Genomic DNA, 25,911 nt, shown 5'->3' on the forward strand with positions numbered 1-25,911 from the left:
TTATTCTGGGGCGATTCGATAGACCTACAGCTCTCCCCCCACACAACTATACCGAACTAAGCGAGGATTCGGCGCACCTTAAATAAAGACCAAATCGGGTTCGTGCGGACCAAATTTTAGAAATGAACGCACAACACTTCATTATAAAATGAACTCTCAGTGAAAGCAGTCTCTTCACTATTGCATCTTAGTGAAATCTGGAGAAATTATCATCGTGCCTCAGAGGCCAAAAATCAACCATATTTCTGGTAATCAATAATGTGTTAATGTTCAACTTTTATATATAAAAAAAAGGGGGAGGGGGATAATTGTTGACATCATATAGGTCAGCAAATCAAGATAATTTACTGCATGATGATACTAATTAACATGACAAAATATCACAGTTAAGTTAACCCAGGATTATCTGACCTGGTTTAATTATCCTGGCTTTAATCCATTCATCTATGTACACTAAATCAAACTAAAACAAGATTTTTTATTTTATTTTTTTAATAAGATATAAACTGGGGCTCCATCTACACTATGTCCCTCATCAATTCCCCCTTCACAAGATCTTTAATTATTAACGAACGCACAGTAGGTTAGGGTTCCAGTGCCACAAAGCCACCTCTCCTCTCGTTACGTCAATCTAGTCGGGGTAAAGCAACGCGATTCTCGGTGGTTACGCTAACTGGTCACAACTTCGCCACGTACGGTATTGGAAAAATCGCGTTTCCTTTACCACACGACTCGACTGGTACCGTAGAGAGTGTTCCAATTTTGGGGAAGTAGGATTAGTAGCTTTGGAGACTAACCAAATGCAAATCAGGAAATAATCAAAGACCTCAAGTATATTCCCTTACAAAATAGTAGAAGTAGAAGTAGTAGTAGTAGTAGAAGTAGTAGTAGTAGTAGTAGTGAATCCAGGATAATGTGTAATTATGATCCCTGTTGTCCGAATGTCTAAAAAAAAAAAAAAAAATTGACCCAACACAAATTTTAAAACTAACTCAACGTATACACTCCGGTCTATTGGTCGCTGCTGTATTTCGAGCCTGCCTTATTTACCAGGACCTGAAAACCTGGGGCATCTTGGTATGGGGTATGCCAAGGAAAATACAATAGAAGGAAGGAAGTAGTTTTTTTTTTACCCCCAGGTCGTACGTAAGTCTTTTCGATGATTGCCCCAAGACGGGTGGTGACTAACCAAACAGGTCTAGGTAACGAACAGGCCCCAACCTAACCTAACCCAACCATTGGAACTGGGGCTCTCCTAATGGGTTTCAAGCCCTTAACAACTTCAATTTGTAATGGTTGGATTATGTGTCACCTATTAGGACTGGGACCTATTAAAACTGGGACCCATTAGAACAGGGGAACCTATAGAACTGGGACCTATTAGAACTGGGACCAATTACAACTGGGACCTATTAGAACTGGGAACCTATTAAAACTGGGACCCATTAGAACAGGGGAACCTATTAGAACTGGAACCTATTAGAACTGGGAACCTATTAAAACTGGGACCCATTAGAACAGGGGAACCTATTAGAACTGGGAACCTATTAAAACTGGGACCCATTAGAACAGGGAACCTATAGAACTGGGACCTAGACACAGGACTGTACACTGGGACCTATTAGAACTGGGAACCTATTAAAACTGGGACCACGTAGAACAGGGAACCTATTAGGAACTGGAACCTATTAGAACTGGGGAACCTATTAAAACTGAGACCCATTAGAACAGGGGAACCTATTAGAACTGGGAACCTATTAAAACTGGGACCCATTAAAACAGGGGAACCTATAGAACTGGAACCTATAGAACTGGGACCAATTAGAACTGGGACCTATTAGAACTGGGAACCTATTAGAACTGGAACCTATTAGAACTGGGACCAATTAGAACTGGGACCCATTAGAACAGGGGAACCTTTTAGAACTGGGGCCTATTAGAACCTGGAACCTATTAGAACTGGGACCTATTAGAACAGGGGAACCTATTAGAACAGGGGGAACCTATTAGAACTAGGACCTATTAGAACAGGGGAACCTATTAGAACAGGGGAACCTATTAGAACAGGGGAACCTATTAGAACTAGGACCTATTACAACAGGGGACCTATTAGAACAGAACCCATTAGAACAGGGAACCTATTAGAACAGGGGAACCTATTAGAACTAGGACCTATTGGGAACAGGGGGAACTGGAACCTAACAGGGGAACCTATTAGAACTGGAACCTATTAGAACAGGGGAACCTATTAGAACAGGGAACCTATTAGAACTGGAACCTATTAGAACTAGGACCTATTAGAACAGGGGGAACCTATTAGAACTGGAACCTATTAGAACAGGGGAACCTATTGAACAGGGGATCCTATTAGAACAGGGGAACCTATTAGAACTGGAACCCTATTAGAACTAGGACCATAGAACAGGGAACCTATTAGAACTGGAACCTATTAGAACAGGGGAACCTATTAGAACTGGACCTATTAGAACAGGGAACCTATTAGAACTGGGACCTATTAGAACAGGGGAACCTATTAGAACTGGAACCTATTAGAACAGGGAACCTGGGTTAGAACTGGGACTCTAATTCACCACATGCCAACCCTGAGGACATCATTCTCTCAAACTGATTCTCTTGTCCAGGAGTTACTGAGCAAATCCATTCCCTCTGTTGAGCAGTGTGTGTGGGGGTGGGACATGGTCTACCTATCGTCGAGCTGTCTGGGTGTGGGGGGACATGGTCTACCCATCGAAGCTGTCTGTGGGGGACATGGTCTACCTATCGTCAAGCTGTCTGGGGAGGACATGGTCTACCCATCGTCGAGCTGTCTGTGGGACATGGTCTACCTCCTACCTATCGTCCAAGCTGTCTGTGGGGGTGGGACATGGTCTACCTATCGTCGAGCTGTCTGTGGGGGGAGGACATGGTCTACCTATCGTCGAAGCTGTCTGTGGGTGGGTAAGGGGACATGGTCTACCTATCATCGAGCTGTCTGTGGGTGGGTGGGGGGACATGGTCTACTATCGCCGAGCTGTCTGTGGGGGCATGGTCTACCTATCGTCGAGCTCTACGTGTGCGATCATCAGTCAACGAGCTGAGTCAAGAGAAATGGAAGAAATCTCTCCGAGTGTTTTCATTTTCCAGGAAGATCTCACACGAGCTATAGCCTGATAATAGTTACCTCTGATTACAGGTCACTAACTTTTACAAGAGCAAGTTCTTAACACACTACTATGTCTGTAGCCCAGGTAACAAGTCACAACACTGTACTGTTTCTCTGTACCTGTACTGTATTTCAAGGTGTAGGTCAACAAATGTATAAATATGGCTTGACTTTTGACGGTGACGGCACCTGTCATGGACGTACAGCACCGCTCTACCAGCTCAGACAAACTGTACATCTGGTGTTGTGGTTAACTGAACCCTGGATAAAGAAGGTAAAGTCGTGGCACGTGTGAGAGAGAGAGAGATAAGTGGTCCCTACATGTCCTCATGAAGGGCCATAATGATGGTCTTTAAGATGTGAATGTTCTCTCAAGACAGTAGAGTAGAGATGATAAAGAGCATGAAGTGTAATGATGAATGAGATGGTTGATGACAACATTCTGTGATGATTGTAAATGCATTTCTGTGTTGCCATCTACCGGTGTTGCCAGCCATCTTGTCCGCACGCCCGGCTCGCCCCCCCGCGTGCGTCCTCGCCCACTACCGTACGCGTTCTTGGACTCTTTCTTGCAAGACGACAGGTACTAAAACTTGCGAGACACAATACTGAGATTATCTTAGCTGCTGATCGCGCGAGTCACGGAGGAGCAGCCCCGCCGTGCCTCCGAGCGATGCACCCGCCGGTCTCTCTCGGGGGAGGGGGTCGCCACGCGGGGGCCTTCGCGGCAACGGGACGTCGCGGGGCAGTGAGAGAGAGGGTAGAGTCCGTGCAATCTTGCTCCCTTTAATGTCTGGCCTCACTACCGTCTCTAGGCCCTCAGCACACACACACTAGTACTAACACTGTCAATAACAATTTTACACTATATAAAAATATTCCATTAAAATGTCCATTATTTCTTGGTCACGGTGGCACGGGTCCAGTGGGGCCCAGAGCTGCTGCTGGCTCACATATACAGAAGGATTTGTACACGTGGATGTGAGGCATTGTGCGGGTTATGTACACGAGGTGGGCGGGTGGGCAGTGGGTGCAGCTTGGATGGGCCGGCGGCGGTGCCTGCCTCCTGGGGTGGGTGATAGTCGCCCATGACCCTGCCCACTGCACCACGGCCAAACCCATAGTTTACAGACTGCCGATTCAGCCGCTCGTACGCCCTCAATCGCTGCTTAATCGTGGTCTCTTGGCAGACGGAATATTACCATCCTCCTCCTCTTCCTCCTCCTCCTGATCTTCCTCCCCAACTTCCTCCTCCTCTTCTTCGTCTTCTTCTTCATCAGAATTTTCGTCATAAGCCACAAGACTCACCTGAAACAAGGGCATAAGTGTTTACCTTTACAGAAACAGTCTACCTCACACACACTACTATAACCTTCTCAAGTCATACTTTTTAGTTGGACTCGTAACTTTATATTTACAGTCACCCATAATGGCATTAGCCTCCACAGTATTTACAAACATAACTATGGCAACTTTTCTCACAAGTCTAAACCTGAAGTAAAAAATATAAATAAATAAATAAGGAAGAACCATTTTGTAATTTAGGTTAGGTTAAGTCTTGTCAAGTCAGGCATTGGCAACCCACAGCCTGAATCGTGTATTTGTGCATCCCCCAGAGTGATTGATAAATTGTATTTAATGTGGCCAGCAGTTCAGGTAGATGCAGCCAGTTTATGGTGAGTAAAGCAATATTTATTAAAGGAATAATCTTCACAAACAATTCATTACTGTTTCATCACATAAGAGTAAGTAACTATGATAATGTAACAGTGAAATAAGTATAAATAGTCAACAATATAAACATTTTAACGTGTGAGTTTACGGGTCTTGATGGATTAGCTGCTACGTGGCAGTGAGTCACTTGGGAATTAACTAAGGTTGACAGACTGTCTCTCTCCATACTACCTCATCCTTCATGCCTGGCTGTCTGTTCTATCTTCTTTTTCTTTCTTACTTTTTACGGGAATTAGCCCACCCGGGCACAGGTCAAACAACCCACAACGGGGCCCAGGGGGCAAAAAAATAAGAACAGAAAGAAATTGAAAATAGAGAAGAAAAAGGTTATACTGTGTTAATCTACACCACCAAGATGCCGGAAGACCAGCTTTTTAAAGTGAGACAGATTGTAAGAGCATGGAAACACAGAAGAAGGCAGAGCATTCCACAGTTTGGCTGTGTGAGGAAAGAAGGAGGTACTATAACGGGTTATTATAGTGTGACCGACATCCACAGAGAAACGGTGGGCACCGCGGGCAAGACGTGTGTTACGAGCCGCCGGCGGTACACAGGATGCCAAGTCCACCGAGCATTGCCCGTTAAAGTACCTGTAAAAGAGAGAGTGAAGCAACATTGTGGTGAGGAGAAAGGGAAGAAAGATTATCAACTAAAGGAGGAGAGTTAATAAGACGAAATACCTTTGATTCCACCCTATATAACAGAGCCACCCCAGATATGAGAGCAGTACTCCAAGTTAGGACGAATGAATCCCTTATATACTTGAACCAACTGTACAGGAGTGAAGTAGCTACGGCATCTGTACATCTATTCATTACTGTCTGATTAGGTCTCTCCATATGTATATAGTAAAATAAATACATGTGTCTGTAGGTTGTTTCATTGTGGTTCCTCATATATTAACATTGTCATTATTCTGGTGGGTGTGTCTCATAAGTAAGACAAATGCTGCAACTGTAGGAAAAACCAATGTATTCATACACTGCTTCACTCATCTAGTGTTAAATGCCAAGAAACATTAACATATTACTTAAAAATTATGATGATGGATTTGTTTCATGAATGGGAAAAAGACCGTGATTGTAAACTGAAAATATCATAAGGTGGACGGGAGGATAAACTGCTTCACTGGCCGTGACAATACAATATTAACATAACTTTTGGGTGAGGTAGGATATAAATTTTGGTGGGTTGGCCCGCAGAAAAATACCTAAATCATAATGTGGCCCATGACTGGGTTCAGTGATGTTAGGTTAGATCAAATCATGTTAGGATAGATTAGGTTAAGTCATGTTAGGATAGGTTGGATTAGGTCCTAATCACCCTGGCCCTAACATCCAACATTTGTACTGTACAGCTTTACCCTACAACAGTCTGAAACCTGGCATACTCTTACCATAACCTAACATAACCTTACTTAACCTAACCTGACTTTACATAACCTAACATTACTTAACCTAACCTGACTTCACATAACCTAACCTAACCCCATCAAGGATCGTGTTTGGATGATGGAGAGTTCCTGAGGCGTATGTTCGTAGAGAGGTGTCTCATCCCCTTGCTGGAGGAGAGGTCACATTTGACTTAGCTCCTTTGGGATCAATTGTCAGTAATAGCTAATGCCACTTGTGAGCAGGTCTGTGTCCTTCTGAGGGCCGAGTTAGTGAAGGTCAAGGACGAAAACTTGAAATTAAAGGAAGTGATTGTGAGGAGGAAGACACGAGACAAGGAAAGTCCCGTGTCTGATGAAGGCTCAGGTAAATGGAAGGTTGAGAGAACAACCAAAATGGTGGTGAAAAAAGACGCCAAGGAAACGACAACAGCTAAGTGTAAAATCTCTTTTAGTCCTTTGATGGACGAATTGGACGTTAAGTTAGTCAGGGACAGGGCTGGGAGGGAAGGTACGGAAACCTTAAATGTTGGCGATTCCCAGGTATGGTACCTGGATAGAGCTTTTTGTGGTAGAAATAAAAATAGGATGAGGGTGTGTTTGCCAGGGGCTGGGGTGGGGGATATAGTTGACAGGATGGACAATATCTTGTCTGATAATGGGAACAAACTCATTATCTGCCTTAGTGCAGGAGGCAACGATATTGGCCGGTGTAGGAGTGAGGAGCTTCTTGATAAGTTCAAGACAGCGATAGAACGTATTAGGTTGAAGGGAGGGATCCCTATCATATGTGGTGTCCTGTCTAGAAGGAGAGTTGGCAATGAATGGTTGTCAAGGGCAGTTGGTGTCAACGGCTGTCTTGACAGATATCACAAGTCAATATCAGTCCCATTCATTGACAATTGGGACAACTTCTACGGCAGAAGAGACTTTTTTGCTAGGGATGGGGTGACAACCCTGGCTGGCTCTCTCAAGAGGGCAGTTCAAAAGATGTCGATGTCTTTAAACTGCTAGGGGAGCATATGGGCACAGAGGAGGAGGATACTGCAGTGGGAGCGGGTAAACAGAGTGAAAGGTTACAGGGAAGTAGTGTTAGGAATGATGACAAAACTAAATTAGACCGAGTTAAAACCTAAACGTGTCAAAGAGAGGACCCAGTTCACGACTAACTTAAACGTCTACTTCGCAAACAGTAGAAGTATGAGAAACAAAATGGATGAAATTAGGGCGTTGGCCGTTGGTATGTACCGAAAAAATTGATATACAGTTATGGCATTCACCGAAACATGGATCAACCTAGACTCACGAGAGTTACCTGTCGAATACCAAATTGCAGGTTACAAATTATTCCATACCGATAGGCAGATTAGGAAAGGAGGCGGAGTAGCAATCTATGTCAGGGATAATCTGAAGTGTGAAATAAATAAGGTAATAAAATCTGAACTGAATACAGAAATAATTCAAATAGAATTAATAGACGGCAGGGAAAAATTAATCACAGCAGTAATATATAGACCTCCTAATCTTGATACAGTTAATGAACGACTTATTTGGGAAATGCGCAGGGCTTCCAGACACAACAAAGTCTGTATAGTAGGCGACTTTAGCTTGAGCCAAATAGATTGGATTGACCTTACAGGTAACTCAGAATCAGAGGATTTTCTTGAACAGTTCAGGACTGTTTCCTAAGTCAACATATAACCAAACCCACCCGGGGTAAAACAGGGGTAAAACAGAGAAAACCTCATTACTAATGTCATGGTCGGGAACGAACTTGCCAACAGCGATCACAAAGAAGTGAGACTCAAAGTAAACAATGTCAGTCACAAGGAAAATTCCATTAAAGTCCCTGTTTTCAGAAGGACAAACTTTGATAGGTTGAAAAGGCAGCTAAGAGAAGGGGTATCACACTTGGGGATGGACCTCACACAATGTACCCACAGAGGGCGACCTCACTGGCGTCCGGTCAATTTGTCGCCGGTCAAGCTATTCCTGGCCAACCTAATCAGGATCTTTAAAACAGGAGACTCAAAAGCCAGGGATTTCCAAGGGTGACAAACAACAAGAAGAGAGGATATCACAAGATAACACGGTCACTACTCAACAAAATATAGCCAGAAATAGATAACACAAGGCAATGCACAATCCTATATCGCGCTCTGTGAATGTTAGGTTAGGTTCAAATTGTAAACCATTCATATCAAATTGACCGGCGACTAATTGACCTAGCGACTAATTGACCTGGCGACTAATTGACTGGTGACTAATTGACCTAGCGACTAATTGACCTGGCGACTAATTGACCTAACACCGAGCTCACTTTACCCGGAGACCTGACAACGACACCCTCACAAAATATGACGGTTGAGGATGACCTGATCACGAGATCTGAGGTTGACGAGTTCCACAACAAGAATTTAAATAATGAGTTACTTAATGCACAAAGGCAGAACATAACATACAGAAAACTCAGATCAAACAACAATGACCCTAAATGAATAAATAATTATTTAAAGAATATTATTGGACAAAGGAAGGCTATAGGTAGGAGAATAAATCGTGGTGAAGTTTACCTCCGAGATTATTATAAGGTATTGGCCGGTAGGGTTAAGACCGAGATAGGAAAAACAAAGAGGAATAATGAACTGAAAGTAGCAAGGGAGGCGAAGTCAAACCCCAAGGGATTCTTTGAAATGTATCAAACTAAAACATGAGAAAAGATTGGACCAATACCAGCGAGCTAACTGGTAACTATGGAGAAACTAACAATAATTAATTTGAGCAGGTATTTTTCACCACTGAAAATTTAAACATGATACCCGAGGCACCGACTATATACGGAGATAGTGAAGTAAATAGATTAAGCGAGACAGTAGTGACTTGTAACGATGTTAGTAAGCAAATAGACAAACTAAAGCCTAATAAGTCGCCAGGTCCTGATGAGATATTTGCCAGAGTATTAAAGGAATGTAAGGAAGAGCTTAGTATGCCCTAGTAAAGTTGTTTAACATGTCCTTAAAAACGAGGTGTTGTACCAGAATCCTGGAGGATAGCGAATGTTATACCAATTTTCAAGAAGGGAGATGGATCACTATCCTCTAACTACCGCCCAATCAGTTTAACATCAATTGCAGGCAAATTATTGGAAGCAATCATTTCAAACTCTATTCGAAACCACCTGGAGAAGCACAAGTTGATCAATGATTCCCAGCATGGCTTCACAAACGGGCGTTCATGTCTAACTAATCTAGTAACATTCTTTTCAGCTGTTTTCAAGTCAGTGGACGACGGGCACAATAATGATGCGGTATACCTCGACTTTAGCAAAGCCTTCGACAGTCCCCCACGAAAGACTAATACAAAAAGTGGAGGCTCATGGCATTGGAGGAGATATTCTAAAATGGATTAGGGCGTGGTTACTGGACAGGAAACAGCAAGTGAGCATTAACGGCACTAAATCCGATTGGAGCAACGTCACTAGTGGAGTACCCCAAGGCTCGATACTTAGACCATTACTATTTATTATATATACTGTATATATGACAGATGTCAGCGTAGACAGCAACATAGTAAATTTGCTGATGACACTAAAATAGGACGTGTAATTAAATCTGACGATGACTCTGCAAAACTACTGGAAGATCTAAACAAATTTTTCAATAGTCTGAAAAATGGCAGATGAAATTCAAGGTGGAAAAATGTAAAGTACTGTCTAGATGTAAACAGGGAAAACAGATACCAGATGAACAATAATGTTATAGAGAAATCCGATTGTGAGAAAGATTTAGGAGTAATGATAAGCAGGAATTTTAAACCAAGCAAACAATGTGTATTTGTTCGAAACAAGGCTAATAAAGCACTTGGATTCGTACAAAGGAGTGTTAGTTACAAGACTAGGGAGGTCATCCTGAAACTATATCTTGTGCTTGTGAGACTTAACTTGGATTGCACAGTTCAATTCTGGTCACCGTACTACAGAATGGATATAGCATCCCTAGAAAGAATTCAGAGGAGAATGACAAGACTAATCCCGGGCATTAAGAACCTTGAGTAGAGAGACAGGTTAAAGCATCTTAATTTGCACTCCCTCGAGAGACGTAGAGTGAGGGGCGATATGATAAGAGGTGTATAAATGGAAGTAAGGGCTAAACAAAGGTGATATAATAAAGGTACTTAAACTATAGAACCAGGAGCAAACTCTTAACAATGGTTTTAAATTAGACAAATTTAGATTTAGGCGCGAGATAGGTAAACATGAGTGGAACAAGTTACCAAACATCATCATTAACTCGAATATGCTGGATAGCTTCAAACACAGGCTGGATGGATATATGAGTGATAGGGGTTGGGTGTAGATGGGGCCTCCTGCCTAGTATGGACCATAGGGGTTGGGTGTAGATGGAGCCTCCTACCTAGTATGGACCAGAGGGGTTGGGTTTAGATGTGGCCTCCTGCCTAGTATGGACCATAGGGGTTGGGTGTAGATGTGGCCTCCTGCCTGGCATATGGACCAGAGGGGTTGGGTTTAGATGGGGCCTCCTGCCTAGTATGGACCATAGGGGTTGGGTGTAGATGTGGCCTCCTGCCTAGTATGGGCCAAAAGTTACTGTTTCATCCATTCTTAACGTTCTTATGTTGATGATAATAATAATAGTGATAATAATAATGATGATAATAAGTGGTTATGATAATGACCGATAACAACAATAATAGGTAACGATAATAACAAAAAAGGACAAAATTGACAAGTGACCCCAGAGTAACCCTTCTGAAGAAAAAAGGACAAAATTGACAAGTGACCCCAGAGTAACCCTTCTGAATAAAAAAGGACAAAATTGACAAGTGACCCCAGAGTAACCCTTCTGAATAAAAAAGGAAAAAATTGACAAGTGACCCCAGAGTAACCCTTCTGAAGAAAAAAGGACAAAATTGACGAGTGACACTTCTGTACACCGACCTTCTTGCGGGCAGGGACGGGCGATTTGTTGCTCTCAGGAGACAATGTGCTGGCGGTGTTGTTATTCTCTTTGTTGCCGTTGTTCAGCAGGAGGCTTTGTTTACCAGTCGCTGCCGTCATCTTCCCGTTCCCATTCTCCTTGTCAACTTTGTCTGAGAATGAAGGAAAATGAAGTTATAATTAATAAACCCAGAGAGAGAGAGAGAGGTTATCCTTCTGTACAGGGTGTGTCATAGGTCCCTTCTGTACAGGGTGTGTCATAGATCTCTTCTGTACAGGGTGTGTCATAGGTCCCTTCTGTACAGGGTGTGTCATAGGTCCCTTCTGTACAGGGTGTCATAGATCTTCTGTACAGGGTGTGTCATAGGTCCCTTCTGTACAGGGTGTGTCATAGGTCCCTTCTGTACAGGGTGTCAGGTCCCTTCTGTACAGGGTGTCATAGATCCCTTCTGTACAGGGTGTGTTTACAGAACTCTTCTGTACAGGGTGTGTCAAAGGTCCCTTCTGTACAGGGTGTGTCATAGGTCCCTTCTGTACAGGGTGTGTCATAGGTCCCTTCTGTACAGGGTGTGTCATAGGTCCCTTCTGTACAGGGTGTCATAGGTCCCTTCTGTACAGGGTGTGTCACAGGTCCCTTCTGTACAGGGTGTGTCACAGGTCCCTTCTGTACAGGGTGTGTCATAGGTTCCTTCTGTACAGGGTGTGTCATAGGTCCCTTCTGTACAGGGTGTGTCATAGGTCCCTTCTGTACAGGGTGTGTCATAGGTCCCTTCTGTACAGGGTGTCATAGATCTCTTCTGCAGCCAGGGTGTGTCATAGGTCCCTTCTGTACAGGGTGTGTCATAGATCTCTTCTGTACAGGGTGTGTCATAGGTCCCTTCTGTACAGGGTGTGTCATAGGTCCCTTCTGTACAGGGTGCGTCATAGGTCATACACCATAGTAAAACCATTCCCTGTGTACAAGGTTGACATTACAACCCTCCTATGATAGACCAACCATCTTTTGACTACAGTATGAACGTGATAAATCCACTAACGATCCAGCGACTACTCTAATTACCCTACCAGGTCACCAACAAGACGTCCCAAACTAACCAACGGGCGCCAAGGTCGTGTCTCTGGATGCCAGTAAGGGTTCTGTCTCGTCGATCTCTTCCTCGTCGTTGTTGAACCACATTTCCTCCTCCTCGTCCAGATCTCTCACGTCTCTTCTGTACCGGGCGCCTCTCACAACACTCCCCAGCCTGGAGATGAAGGCAGAGAAGACACACGTACTATTATGCCACTTAAACATAATCGACTATTGGTCTATTATGAGTTAAATGCATCACAATGGCCACCTAACCTAACCAATAACGTTCTTTATAATCCGGGACCAAGTAAAATTACACCAGGACCTATTATGTAGGGTGGATTAATAGGTAGGTAGTGAATGTGGCCAATACCCATTTAGCATACAGTACTACTTGGCCTCACCTTGTGCAGCATCAATGAGCTTTTCAATACACAGGAACGAGTGTCTATGCTGTCAAGATTAACCCCCAAGTGCTCACCTGAAGATTAACCCCCAAGTGCTCACCTGTAGATTAACCCCCAAGTGCTCACCTGAAGATTAACCCCCAAGTGCTCACCTGTAGATTAACCCCAAGTGCTCACCTGTAGATTAACCCCAAGTGCTCACCTGTAGATTAACCCCAAGTGCTCACCTGTAGATTAACCCCAAGTGCTCACCTGTCATTAACCCCCAAGTGCTCACCTGTTAACCCCAATTGCTCACCTGAAGATTAACCCCGTCACCTGAAGTTCCCAAGTGCTCACTGAAGATTAACCCCCAAGTGCTTCACCTGAAGATTAACCCCCAAGTGCTCACCTGAAGATTAACCCCAAGTGCTCACCTGTAGATTAACCCCAAGTGCTCACCTGAAGATCTCCAAGTGCTCACCTGTAGATTAACCCCAAGTCCTCACCTGAAGATTAACCCCCAAGTGCTCACCTGTAGATAACCCCCAAGTGCTCACCTGTAGATTAACCCCAAGTGCTCACCTGTAGATTAACCACCAAGTCCTCACCTGTGATTAACCCCAAGTGCTCACCTGTAGATTAACCCCAAGTCCTACCTGAAGATTAACCCCAAGTGCTCACCTGTAGACCCCAAGTGCTCACCTGTAGATTAACCCCAAGTGCTCACCTGTAGATTAACCCCCAAGTCCTCACTTGTGATTAACCCCCAAGTGCTCACCTGTAGATTAACCCCCAAGTCCTAACCTGTAGATTAACCCCAAGTGCTCACCTGTAGATTAACCCCCAGATCCTCACCTGTAGATTAACCCCAAGTCTCACCTGTGTCTAAGTGCTCACCTGTAGATTAACCCAGTCTCACCTGAAGATTAACCCCAAGTGCTCACCTGTAGATTAACCCCAAGTGCTCACCTGAAGATTAGCTCCCCAAGTGCTCACCTGTGATTACCCCAAAGTCCTCACCTGAAGATTACTCCCAAGTGCTCACCTGAGATTAACCCCAAGTGCTCACCTGAAGATTAACCCAAGTGCTCACCTGTAGATTAACCCCAAGTGCTCACCTATAGATTAACCCCAAGTGCTCACCTATAGATTAACCCCTCTGAAAGTATCCACAGGGAATGTTTAATCTTCACATCATCAATAAGGGTAAAATTATTCCCAGCCACATAAATTATTCTATAATGAACCTAACCCAACCTAACCTAACCCTTACGTTACCTGAAGAATTTTGGTTAGGTCAGGTTAGGTTAGGTTAGGTTCGGTTTGGTTGGGTCAGGTTGGATTGTGTTAGAATGAGAGAGAACAAGAATTAAACCTAAACCAAACATAAACCATATTTAACTTAAAACAAACACCCTAAAATTCCCTAAAACACGCTAAAACGACCTAAAACAGCATAAAACACAATAAAACACCCCTAAACACCATAAAACAGCATAAAACACCCACAAAACACCATAAAACACCCTAAAACACCATAAAACACCATAAAACACCCCTAAACACCATAAAACAGGTCGTAGACACTCATCAGCAGTCTTACCACCAATTCTTCATTATTCTTTACGTTACTGTCTACTACTGTCCTGTTACTGTCTACTACTGTCTTGTTACTGTCTACTACTGTCCTGTTACTGTCTACTACTGTTGTTTACTGTCTACTACTGTCTTGTTACTGTCTACTACTGTCCTGTTACTGTCTACTACTGTCTTGTTACTGTCTACTACTGTCTTGTTACTGTCTACTACTGTCTTGTTACTGTCTACTACTGTCCTGTTACTGTCTACTACTGTCCTGTTACTGTCTACTACTATCTTGCTGTCTACTACTGTCTTGTTACTGTCTACTACTCTCCTGTTACTGTCTACTACTGTCTTGTTACTGTCCTGTTACTGTCTACTACTGTCTTGTTACTGTCTACTACTGTCCTGTTACTGTCTACTACTGTCTTGTTACTGTCTACTACTGTCTTGTTACTGTCTACTACTGTCTTGTTATTGTCTCACTACTGTCCTGTTACTGTCTACTACTGTCCTGCTTCTGTCTACTACTGTCTTGTTACTGTCTACTACTGTCCTGTTACTGTCTACTACTGTCCTGTTACTGTCTACTACTGTCTTGTTACTGTCTACTACTGTCTTGTTACTGTCTACTACTGTCCTGTTACTGTCTACTACTGTCCTGTTACTGTCTACTACTGTCTTGTTACTGTCTACTACTGTATTGTTACTGTCTACTACTGTCCTGTTACTGTCTACTACTGTCCTGTTACTGTCTACTACTGTCTTGTTACTACTGTCCTGTTACTGTCTACTACTGTCTTGTTATTGTCTACTACTGTCTTGTTACTGTCTACTACTGTCCTGTTACTGTCTTACCACTGTCTTTTGTACTGTGTTGCTGTACTACTGTATATTTACTGTCTACTACTGTCTTGTTACTGTCTACTACTGTCTTGTTACTGTCTACTACTGTCTTGTTACTGTCTACTATCCTGTTACTGTCTACTACTGTCCTGTTACTGTCTACTACTCTCCTGTTACTGTCTACTACTGTCTTGTTACTGTCTACTACTGTCTTGTAACTGTCTACTACTGTCCTGTTACTGTCTACTACTCTCCTGTTACTGTCTACTACTGTCTTGTTACTGTCTACTACTGTCTTGTTACTGTCTACTACTCTCTGTTACTGTCTACTACTGTCCTGTTACTGTCTACTACTCTCCTGTTACTGTCTACTACTGTCTTGTTACTGTCTACTACTGTCTTGTAACTGTCTACTACTGTCCTGTTACTGTCTACTACTGTCTTGTTACTGTCTACTACTGTCCTGTTACTGTCTACTACTCTCCTGTTACTGTCTACTACTGTCTTGTTACTGTCTACTACTGTCTTGTAACTGTCTACCACTGTCCTGTTACTGTCTACTACTATCTTGTTACTGTCTACTACTGTCCTGTTACTGTCTACTACTGTCCTGTTACTGTCTACTACTGTCTTGTTACTGTCTACTACTGTCCTGTTACTGTCTACTACTGTCTTGTTACTGTCTACTACTGTCTTGTTACTGTCTACTACTCTCCTGTTACTGTCTACTACTGTCCTGTTACTGTCTACTACTGTCCTGTTACTGTCTACTACTGTCCTGTTACTGTCTACTACTGTCTTGTTACTGTCTACTACTGTCCTGTTACTGTCTACTACTGTCTTGTTACTGTCTACTACTCTCCTGTTACTGTCTACTACTGTCCTGTTACTGTCTACTACTCTCCTGTTACTGTCTACTACTGTCTTGTTACTGTCTACTACTGTCCTGTTACTGTCTACTACTGTCCTGTTACTGTCTACTACTGTCCTGTTACTGTCTACTACTGTCTTGTTGTTACTGTCTACTACTGTCTTGTTACTGTCTACTACTGCCCTGTTACTGTCTACTACTGTCCTGTTACTGTCTACTACTGTCCTGTTACTGTCTACTACTGTCCTGTTACTGTCTACTACTGTCTTGTAACTGTCTACTACTGTCCTGTTACTGTCTACTACTCTCCTGTTACTGTCTACTACTCTCCTGTTACTGTCTACTACTGTCTTGGTACTGTCTACTACTGTCTTGTTATTGTCTACTACTGTCTTGTTACTGTCTACTACTGTCTTGTTACTGTCTACTACTGTCCTGCTTCTGTCTACTACTGTCTTGTTACTGTCTACTACTGTCCTGCTACTGTCTACTACTGTCTTGTTACTGTCTCTACTACTGTCTTGTTACTGTCTACTACTGTCCTGTTACTGTCTACTACTGTCCTGTTACTGTCTACTGTCTTGTTACTGTCTACTGTCCTGTTACTGTCTACTACTGTCCTGTTACTGTCTACTACTGTCTTGTTGTCTACTACTGTCCTGTTACTGTCTACTACTGTCCTGTTACTGTCTACTACTGTCTTGTTACTGTCTACTACTGTCCTGTTACTGTCTACTACTGTCCTGTTACTGTCTCACTACTGTCCTGCTTTACTGTCTACTACTGTCTTGTTACTGTCTACTACTGTCTTGTTACTGTCTCTCTTTTACTGTCTACTACTGTCCTGTTACTCTCTACTACTGTCCTGTTACTTGTCTACTACTGTCTTGTTACTGTCTACTACTGTCCTGTTACTGTCTACTACTCTCCTGTTACTGTCTACTACTGTCTTGTTATGTCTACTACTGTCCTGTTACTGTCTACTACTGTCCTGTTGTCTACTACTGTCCTGTTACTGTCTACTACTGTCCTGTTACTGTCTACTACTGTCCTGTTACTGTCTACCACTGTCCTGTTACTGTCTACTACTGTCTTGTTACTGTCTACCACTGTCCTGTTACTGTCTACTACTGTCCTGTTACTGTCTACCACTGTCCTGTTACTGTCTACTACTGTCCTGTTACTGTCTACTACTCTCCTGTTACTGTCTACTACTGTCTTGTTACTGTCTACTACTGTCCTGTTACTGTCTGCACTACTGTCTTGTAACTTACTACTGTCCTGTTACTGTCTACTACTGTCTTGTAACTGTCTACTACTGTCCTGTTACTGTCTACTACTGTCTTGTTATGTCTACTACTGTCTTGTAACTGTCTACTACTGTCCTGTTACTGTCTACTACTGTCTTGTTACTGTCTACTACTGTCTTGTAACTGTCTACTACTGTCCTGTTACTGTCTACTACTGTCTTGTTATTGTCTACTACTGTCTTGTTACTGTCTACTACTGTCTTGTTACTGTCTACTACTGTCTTGTTACTGTCTACTACTCTCCTGTTACTGTCTACTACTCTCCTGTTACTGTTCTACTACTGTCCTGTTACTGTCTACTACTGTCCTGTTACTGTCTACTACTGTCTTGTTACTGTCTACTACTGTCTTGTTACTGTCTACTACTGTCTACTACTGTCTTGTTACTGTCTATTACTGTCCTGTTACTATCGACTACTGTCCTGTTACTGTCTATTACTGCCTTGTTACTGTCTACTACTGTCCTGTTACTGTCTACTACTGTCTTGTTACTGTCTACTACTTTCTTACTGTCTTCATTACTGTCCAAAACACAGCCACCTACTGCTACTGTCCAAAATACATCCACCTACTGTGCAAAACACATCCACCTGTCCAAACACTCCACCTCTGTCAACACGTCACCTGCTGTCCAAAACACGTCCACCTGCTGTCCAAAACACTCCCGTCTAACACTCCCTACTGTCACCTCCACCTCCCCAAAACACATCCACACTGTCTAAAAACACATCCACCTACTGTCCAAAACACATCCACCTACTGTCTAAAACATCCACCTACTGTCCAAAACACATCCACCTACTGCCCAAAACACATCCACCTACTGTCTAAAACACATCCACCCTCCAAAAACACATCCACCTACTGTCCAAAACACATCCACTCACTGTCCAAAACACATCCACCTACTGTCAAAACACATCCACCTACTGTCCAAAACACATCCACCCACTGCCCAAAACACATCCACCAGTCCAAAACACATCCACTCCATTCTAAAACACATCCACCTACTGCCCAAAACACATCCACCTACTGTCCAAAACACATCCACCTACTGTCTAAAACACATCCACCTACTGTCCAAAACACATCCACCTACTGTTCAAAACACATCCACCTACTGCCCAAACACATCCACCTACTGTCCAAAACACATCCACCTACTGCCCAAAACACATCCACCTACTGCCCAAAACACATCCACCCACTGTCCAAAACACATCCACCTACTGTCCAAAACACATCCACCTCACTGTCCAAAACACATCCACCTACTGTCCAAAACACATCCACCTACTGTCCAAAACACATCCACCTACTGCCCAAAACACATCCACCTACCGCCCAAAACATCCACCTACTGTCCAAACACATCCACCTACTGCCCAAACACATCAACCTACTGTCCAAAACACATCCACCTACTGCCCAAAACACATCCACCTACTGTCCAAAACACATCCACCTACTGTCCAAAACACATCCACCCACCAAAACACATCCACCACTGTCCAAACACACACTGTCCAAAACACATCCACCTACTGCCCAAAACACATCCACCTACTGTCCAAAACACATCCACCTACTGTCCAAAACACATCCACCTACTGTCCAAAACACATCCACCTACTGTCCAAAACACATCCACCTACTGTCCAAAAACACATCCACCTACTGTCCAAAACACATCCACCTCATGTCCAAAACACATCCACCTACTGTCCAAAACACATCCACCTACTGTCCAAAACACATCCACCTACTGTCCAAAACACATCCACCTACGCCAAACACATCCACCACTGCCAAACACATCCACTACTGTCTAAAACACATCCACCCACTGTCCAAAACACATCCACCTACTGCCCAAAAACACATCCACCTACTGTCCAAAAACACATCCACCTACTGTCCAAAACACATCCACCTACTGTCTAAAACACATCCACCTACTGTCCAAAACACATCCACCTACTGTCCAAAACACATCCACCTACTGTCTAAAACACATCCACCTACTGTCCAAAACACATCCACCTACTGTCTAAACACATCCACCCACTGTCCAAAACACATCCACCTACTGCCCAAAACACATCCACCTACTGTCCAAAACACATCCACCTACTGTCCAAAACATCCACCTACTGTCTAAAACACATCCACCTACTGCCACACATCCACCACTGCCCAAAACACATCCACCTACTGTCCAAAACACATCCACCTACTGTCAAAACACATCCTACTGTCTAAAACACATCCACCTACTGCCCAAAACACATCCACCTACTGTCCAAAACACATCCACCTACTGTCCAAAACACATCCACCTACTGTCTAAAACACATCCACCTACTGCCCAAAACACATCCACCTACTGTCCAAAACACATCCACCTACTGTCCAAAACACATCCACCTACTGCCCAAAACACATCCACCTACTCCACCTACTGTCTAAAACACATCCACCTACTGTCCAAAACACATCCACCTACTGTCCAAAACACATCCACCTACTGTCCAAAACACATCCACCTACTGTCCAAAACACATCCACCTACTGTCCAAAACACATCCACCTACTGTCCAAAACACATCCACCTACTGTCCAAAACACATCCACCTACTGTCCAAAACACATCCACCTACTGTCCAAAACACATCCACCTACTGTCTAAAACACATCCACCTTACTGCTACAATAATCTTATTTTGTTAAGGTGTTAAATACTAGCAAATGACCACGTACTTGCTGTCCAAACTCTCTTCATCTTTAGTTTCAGGTGTAGCTGGTCCGTTTTCACACCTATGGGGGGTGTGGAAAAGGTTAACAACCACATCATCACGGAACAAGGGCTTATAACCCCCCCCCCCAGTGTTAACCAAAAGTAATTATATTGACCAACAGTATTGAAGAAAAAGAAAAAAACATAATGTTATTGGATCATGGTTTAGCCAGTGTTATTTTTTTATGGCATTGGTTATATTGTCAAGATCAATAACTATGTATATATCAGTTTCCTTGCAAGCACTAATCATCTCGCGCATGCAGAACGCAATTAAAAAAAAATAACGGAAGCCTCGATGAGATATACGGACACTGCCTTGGTTTAGTTCGGTTTGATTTTTGACGTTTTTTTTTTATTTTTGAGTGAGATTGTGTAAACGTTAGCATCACAACGCCACCATCGTCCATCACTTACGGCACGCCTAGCACGCTGACAAGTGGTGGCCGATGGGACCCTAAAGAAGTGAGTATAAATCTCCGAGACATCCCTGTACGTATCAGACGTCATTAGAGACAAAGTTTATCTGGCACTCGAGTGGAGGAGCCATCAAGAGAGTAGAGGGCCAGGTGGCACTTACCCATCAAGGGACGCGGCCCTGTCTCTGTCTTTGAGCCGGTCCTGGTGTTGTTCGTAACGCATGCGCAGAGCGTGGAAGGTTTGTACGTAGTCTACCTGGGCGAGCACCTCTCCGAACTTTTCCACCACGCTCACCCACAACGCCTTTATGTCCTCCTGTGAATGAGATGGAGTATTAGGGTCAATCATTAAAGGTGTGTGTGTGTGTGTGTGTGTGTGTGTGTGTGTGTGTGTGTGTGTGTGTGTGTGTGTGTGTGTGTGTGTGTGACAAAATTTGAGTATTTCTAAACTACAGATCTTTGGGCAATTTTAATGGCTTTACAAATATAACTTCACCAAAAACCAGAAACATCTCCCAAAGATAGGAATATTCTGGAATATTACGGCTTTGGTAACGACTGTCAGAGGCGGCACATTATCCGGAATATTCCAGGGATGGGGGTGGGTGGGGAGGTGGGGAGGGGGTTGTTCCCGGCCTTGAGAGAGTTGTTTCGTTACCCAGAAATCTCTCATCCCTGGAAATGCGCTGGAACTATCACTGGGTTGGGTTTGGTTGGGTTTGGTTGGGTTAGGTTGGGTTTTGGTTGGGTTTGGTTGGATTTTGGTTGGGTTTTGGTTGAGTTAGGTTGGGTGTTTTACATAAGGCCTGACTTGACACTCATGTGAAATTAATATAAATGTCATTATTCGATCTTCATCTCTCTCTCTCTCTCTTTCTCTCACTTTTTCACTCTCTCTCACACACTCTCTCTCTCTCTCTCTCTTTCACTCTCTCTCTCTCTCTCTCTCACACTCTCTCTCTCTCTCTCTCTCACACTCTCTCACACACTCACCACTTTAATGTATTCAAACATCTCAATGATGGCAGAGTCCAGGAGGTTGTAACGACCGTTGTTGCGGACAAATGCGTCAACGACCGGGGCGAACAGGTTGGAGTTGACGATGTGGCGGTTGTAGAAGTCGTCGCGGAGACCGATGATCTTTCTCATAAACCGGAGAGCACCTGACGACACACACACAGTAGTTAGGTGGGTAGTTAGTGAGTTCAAACGACATGTGGTGCACAGATCATGGCATGAGAGGAGTATATGAAACACAGTAGGTGACATGACAAGAGTAGATGACACAGTAGGTGACATGACAAGAGTAGATGACACAGTAGGTGACATGACAAGAGTAGATAACACAGTAGGTAACATGACATGGTGGATGACATGACAAGAGTAGATGACACAGTAGGTGACATGACATGGTGGATGACATGACAAGAGTAGATGACACAGTGGGTGACATGACAAGAGTACATGACACAGTAGGTGACATGACAAGAGTAGATAACACAGTAGACGACATGACAAGAGTAGATGACACAGTAGGTGACATGACAAGAGTAGATGACACAGTAGGTGACATGACAAGAGTAGATGACACAGTAGGTGACATGACACACAGTAGGTGACATGAGACACAGTAGGTGACATGACACATACACAAGATTGTACCCAAATAACACAACATGATGCAGGAACTCCAGCTGTTTTTTGATGTTAAATAATAATAATAATAATAATAATAATAACAATAATAACAATAACAACAACAACAACAATATTCAGTGGTCCCTCAATTAATGAACACAATTGGCTCCACAGAGTCGGATGTTAACCAAAAAATTCCTCAACTGAACCTATTATTTCAATGGGATATTGGGTCACTGGTTCCAACTCACAGAAAAAGTATACATACAAAGTACTGTATATCGGTTATAGAATTAACAAAACACTAAATATAAACTATACTGTACAGTATACTGTATAATAAATAATAGAATACTGTATTTTAACTTACTTGGTTCAGCCCATCCCGAAGAAGGGTAACCATTCTAATCCCTCTAACTAACGCCCCATTGTCCTAACTTCATCCCTCTCTAAGATTTTCGAAACTATCTTGAACTCCCATTTTCTCCGTCGCCTTGAACGCCTTTCTCTTTTGTCGGATCACCAGTATGGCTTTCGCCAGGCAAGATCTACTGGTGATCTGCTCTCCTATTGCACCCATCTTTGGTCATCCTCTCTTAGGGATTATGGGGAAACTTTTGTCGTGGCCCTCGACATCTCCAAAGCATTTGACAGGGTATGGCACAAGCCTTTGCTATCTAAACTTCCCTCTTTTGGTTTCTCTCCCCCACTTTGTTCTCTCATCTCTAGCTTCCATGAGAACCGATCCATGGCAGTTGTTGTCGAGGGATCGATTTCTCTCTTTCTCTACCAATAGTGGTGTCCCACAGGGTTCTGTTCTTTCACCAACTCTCTTCCTTCTTTTTATCAATGATTTACTTCACACTACAACTAATTCTATCCATTCTTACGCCGATGATTCTACTCTTCACTCTTCCTCACATTTTCCCCTTCCTCCTAACTCTCAAACTAGATCTGTTTCTAGAACTGATATCATTACTTCTATCAACGCGGATCTGTGCAGCATCTCTGAATGGGGAGATACAAACTTGGTTAAGTTCAATAGTAACAAAACTCAATATTTACCAATTACACTTTGTAAATTAGACGATCTCCCACCAATTACATTTCAGGACGCTATCATCCTCCCAAATTCTGAAATAAATATGTTAGGCCTCACCATTTCCTCCAATATGTCCTGGAAATCACACATCCTTAGTATAACTAAAGCTGCCTCCCGAAAGTTGGGAATGCTGTACAGATGCCGCAGCTACTTCACTCCTGAGCAGTTGCTCCAAGTTTATAAGGGATTCATTCGTCCTAACTTGGAGTACTGCCCTCATATCTGGGGTGGCTCTGTTATATAGGGTGGAATCAAAGGCATTTCGTCTTATTAACTCTCCTCCTTTAGTTGATAATCTTTCTTCCCTTTCTCTTCACCACAATGATGCTTCACTCTCTCTCTATTACAGGTACTTTAACGGGCAATGTTCGGTGGATTTGGCATTCTGTGTACTGCCGGTAAGGCCGTGGGCTCGTAACACACGTCTTGCCCACGGTACCCACCATTTCTCTGTGGATGTCGGTCACACTATAATAACCCGTTATAGTGCCTCCTTCTTTCCTCACACAGCCAAGCTGTGGAATGCTCTGCCTTCTTCTGTGTTTCCATGCTCTTACAATCTGTTTCACTTTAAAAAGCTGGTTTTCCGGCATCTTCGTGGTGTAGATTAATACAGTATAACCTTTCTTTTCTATATTTACAATTTCTTTCCGTTCTTTTTTTTTGCCCCCCAGGCTCCGTTGTGGGTCGTTTGACCTGTGCCCGGGTTGGCTAATTCCCGTAAAAAAAAAAAAAACAATTCCCGGCAGCTTTGTTTACATATCAAACAGCTGATTGTAGAGGCAGTCGATGATGACATGCCATATTCTTTACAGAGTTCACTGGTTCTAATACCTTCTTCGTGTTTCATAATAATTTATGCACTGTATATTATCATTATGTTAACTAAATTTCAGAATGACTAATAATTTTAAAATAAAAAATGCAAAAAATATTCAAGAGCACAACTTTCTTGATATTTATTCCACTGGAAACGAATGTAAACACAGCACCAATTACTGTATTGGCGGACTAGCCGATCAGCCGATGAGCACAACAAAGCGTGTTTCTCGTAAGGCTGCCGTTAATCGAAGTTCTGTTCGTTAATGGAATTGAAATCCTTATGGGAGCTAATTCGTTAACCGAAATTTCGTTAATGGAACCGCTGGTTAATCGAGGGACCAGTGTGTGTATATAAACAAAACACCCAGAAAAAGATTTGAAACAACAATGGATAAGAATTGATAGACTAATTAACTAACTGAGGCTAAATACATCCCTGGATACATACTGGACAGACTGACTAACTAACAGGACAGACTGACTAACAGGACAGACTCACTAACAGGACAGACTCACTAACAGGATAGACTAACTAACAGGACAGACTCACTAACAGGCTAGACTGACTAACAGGACAGACTCACTAACAGGCTAGACTAACTAACAGGACAGACTCACTAACAGGCTAGACTAACTAACAGGACAGACTCACTAACAGGACAGACTCACTAACAGGACAGCCGACCACCCTGTTCACTTACTAAGTACGAGGAATGTGTGTTTGGTTTTCATTAGGACAAGAATTCGTTTGAGCAGATCTCGCTGGACTATGTAGTTTTTGATGTGGTAGGTGTGGTGCTCGACGCAGAAGGCCAGTAGTTCCAGGATGAGGGCGAGGAGCTGAGCCGACGGGTAGTCCTCACGTCCCACCTCGTCCCCCACGGTGTTGGATAGTAGAGGTGCTGTGAGGTAATGGTTAGGTTAGATTAGTGTTAGGTTAGGGTAGTGTTAAGTTAGGTTAGTGTTAGGTTAGTGTTAAGTTAGGTTAGGGTAGTTAGGTTAGGTTAGTGTTAGGTTAGGGTAGTGTTAGGTTAGGGTAGTGTTAGGTTAGGGTAGTGTTAGGTTAGGGTAGTGTTAGGTTCAATAGTGGCTGGTGCTGTAAGTCACGTTAAGGTTAGTGTTAGGTTAAGTTACATTAGTGTTAGGTTCAATAGTGGTGGTGCTGTAAGTCACGTTAAGGTTAGTGTTAGGTTAAGTTAGATTAGTGTTAAGTTAGGATAGTGTTAGGTTCAATAGTGGCTGGTGCTGTAAGTTACATTAAGGTTAGTGTTAGGTTAGGTTAGTGTTAGGTTAAGTTAGATTAGTGTTAAGTTAGGATAGTGTTAGGTTCAATAGTGGCTGGTGCTGTAAGTTACATTAAGGTTAGTGTTAGGTTAGGTTAGTGTTAGGTTAAGTTAGATTAGTGTTAAGTTAGGTTAGTGTTAGGTTAGGGTCAATAGTGGTGGTGCTGTAAGGTACGTTATGGCTAGTGTTAGGTTAGTGTTAGGTTAGGGTCAATAGTGGTGGTGCTGTAAGGTACATTATGGCTAGTGTTAGGTTAGTGTTAGGTTAGGGTCAATAGTGGTGGTGCTGTAAGGTACGTTATGGCTGTAGTGTTAGGTTTAGTGTTAGGTTAGTGTTAGGTTAGGGCCTAATAGTGGTGGTGCTGTAAGGCACGCTATACAGTGTTAGGTTAGTGCTAGGTTAGTGTTAGGTTAGATTAGGTTAGTGTTAGGTTAGTGTTAGGTTAGTGTTAGGTTAGGTTAGTGTTAGGTTAGTGTTAGGTTAGTGTTAGGTTAGGTTAGATTAGGTTAGTGTTAGGTTAGTGTTAGGTTAGG

The 25,911-nt window shown here is 43.0% G+C and overlaps 1 protein-coding gene and 4 long non-coding RNA genes across 6 annotated transcripts; all 5 read right to left on the reverse strand.

The window, feature by feature from the left end:
- Positions 1 to 946: 946 nt before the first annotated feature.
- Positions 947 to 1,908, reverse strand: LOC121857512. Its single transcript, XR_006087224.1, has 3 exons — positions 1,868 to 1,908; positions 1,545 to 1,592; positions 947 to 1,328 (listed from the first exon to the last, which is right to left on the reverse strand). It is a non-coding gene; the product is annotated as an uncharacterized LOC121857512 (long non-coding RNA).
- A 147-nt stretch (positions 1,909 to 2,055) lies between these two features.
- On the reverse strand, positions 2,056 to 2,490 carry LOC121857513. Its single transcript, XR_006087225.1, has 3 exons — positions 2,295 to 2,490; positions 2,139 to 2,172; positions 2,056 to 2,073 (listed from the first exon to the last, which is right to left on the reverse strand). It is a non-coding gene; the product is annotated as an uncharacterized LOC121857513 (long non-coding RNA).
- A 552-nt stretch (positions 2,491 to 3,042) lies between these two features.
- On the reverse strand, positions 3,043 to 25,039 carry LOC121857496 (serine/threonine-protein phosphatase 4 regulatory subunit 3-like). Its single transcript, XM_042353584.1, has 7 exons — positions 24,796 to 25,039; positions 21,526 to 21,695; positions 20,694 to 20,848; positions 20,077 to 20,133; positions 12,340 to 12,488; positions 11,245 to 11,396; positions 3,043 to 4,471 (listed from the first exon to the last, which is right to left on the reverse strand). Exons 1-7 carry the CDS (start codon positions 24,824 to 24,826, stop codon positions 4,322 to 4,324), a joined length of 864 nt encoding a protein of 287 aa, XP_042209518.1. The 5' UTR covers positions 24,827 to 25,039; the 3' UTR covers positions 3,043 to 4,321.
- Positions 18,715 to 19,324, reverse strand: LOC121857498. The gene is made up of 3 exons (XR_006087210.1): positions 19,272 to 19,324; positions 18,858 to 18,967; positions 18,715 to 18,781 (listed from the first exon to the last, which is right to left on the reverse strand). It is a non-coding gene; the product is annotated as an uncharacterized LOC121857498 (long non-coding RNA).
- On the reverse strand, positions 19,513 to 20,047 carry LOC121857497. 2 transcript variants are annotated; one of them, XR_006087209.1, is made up of 3 exons: positions 19,797 to 20,047; positions 19,590 to 19,765; positions 19,513 to 19,549 (listed from the first exon to the last, which is right to left on the reverse strand). It is a non-coding gene; the product is annotated as an uncharacterized LOC121857497 (long non-coding RNA). The 2 variants fall into 2 exon arrangements; XR_006087208.1 differs by having other exon boundaries at positions 19,590 to 19,743; positions 19,797 to 20,045.
- Positions 25,040 to 25,911: the final 872 nt, after the last annotated feature.

Source organism: Homarus americanus, unplaced genomic scaffold (genome assembly GCF_018991925.1).
Source record: "Homarus americanus isolate GMGI-L3 unplaced genomic scaffold, GMGI_Hamer_2.0 scaffold19065, whole genome shotgun sequence".
Classification (NCBI taxonomy): domain Eukaryota; kingdom Metazoa; phylum Arthropoda; class Malacostraca; order Decapoda; family Nephropidae; genus Homarus; species Homarus americanus.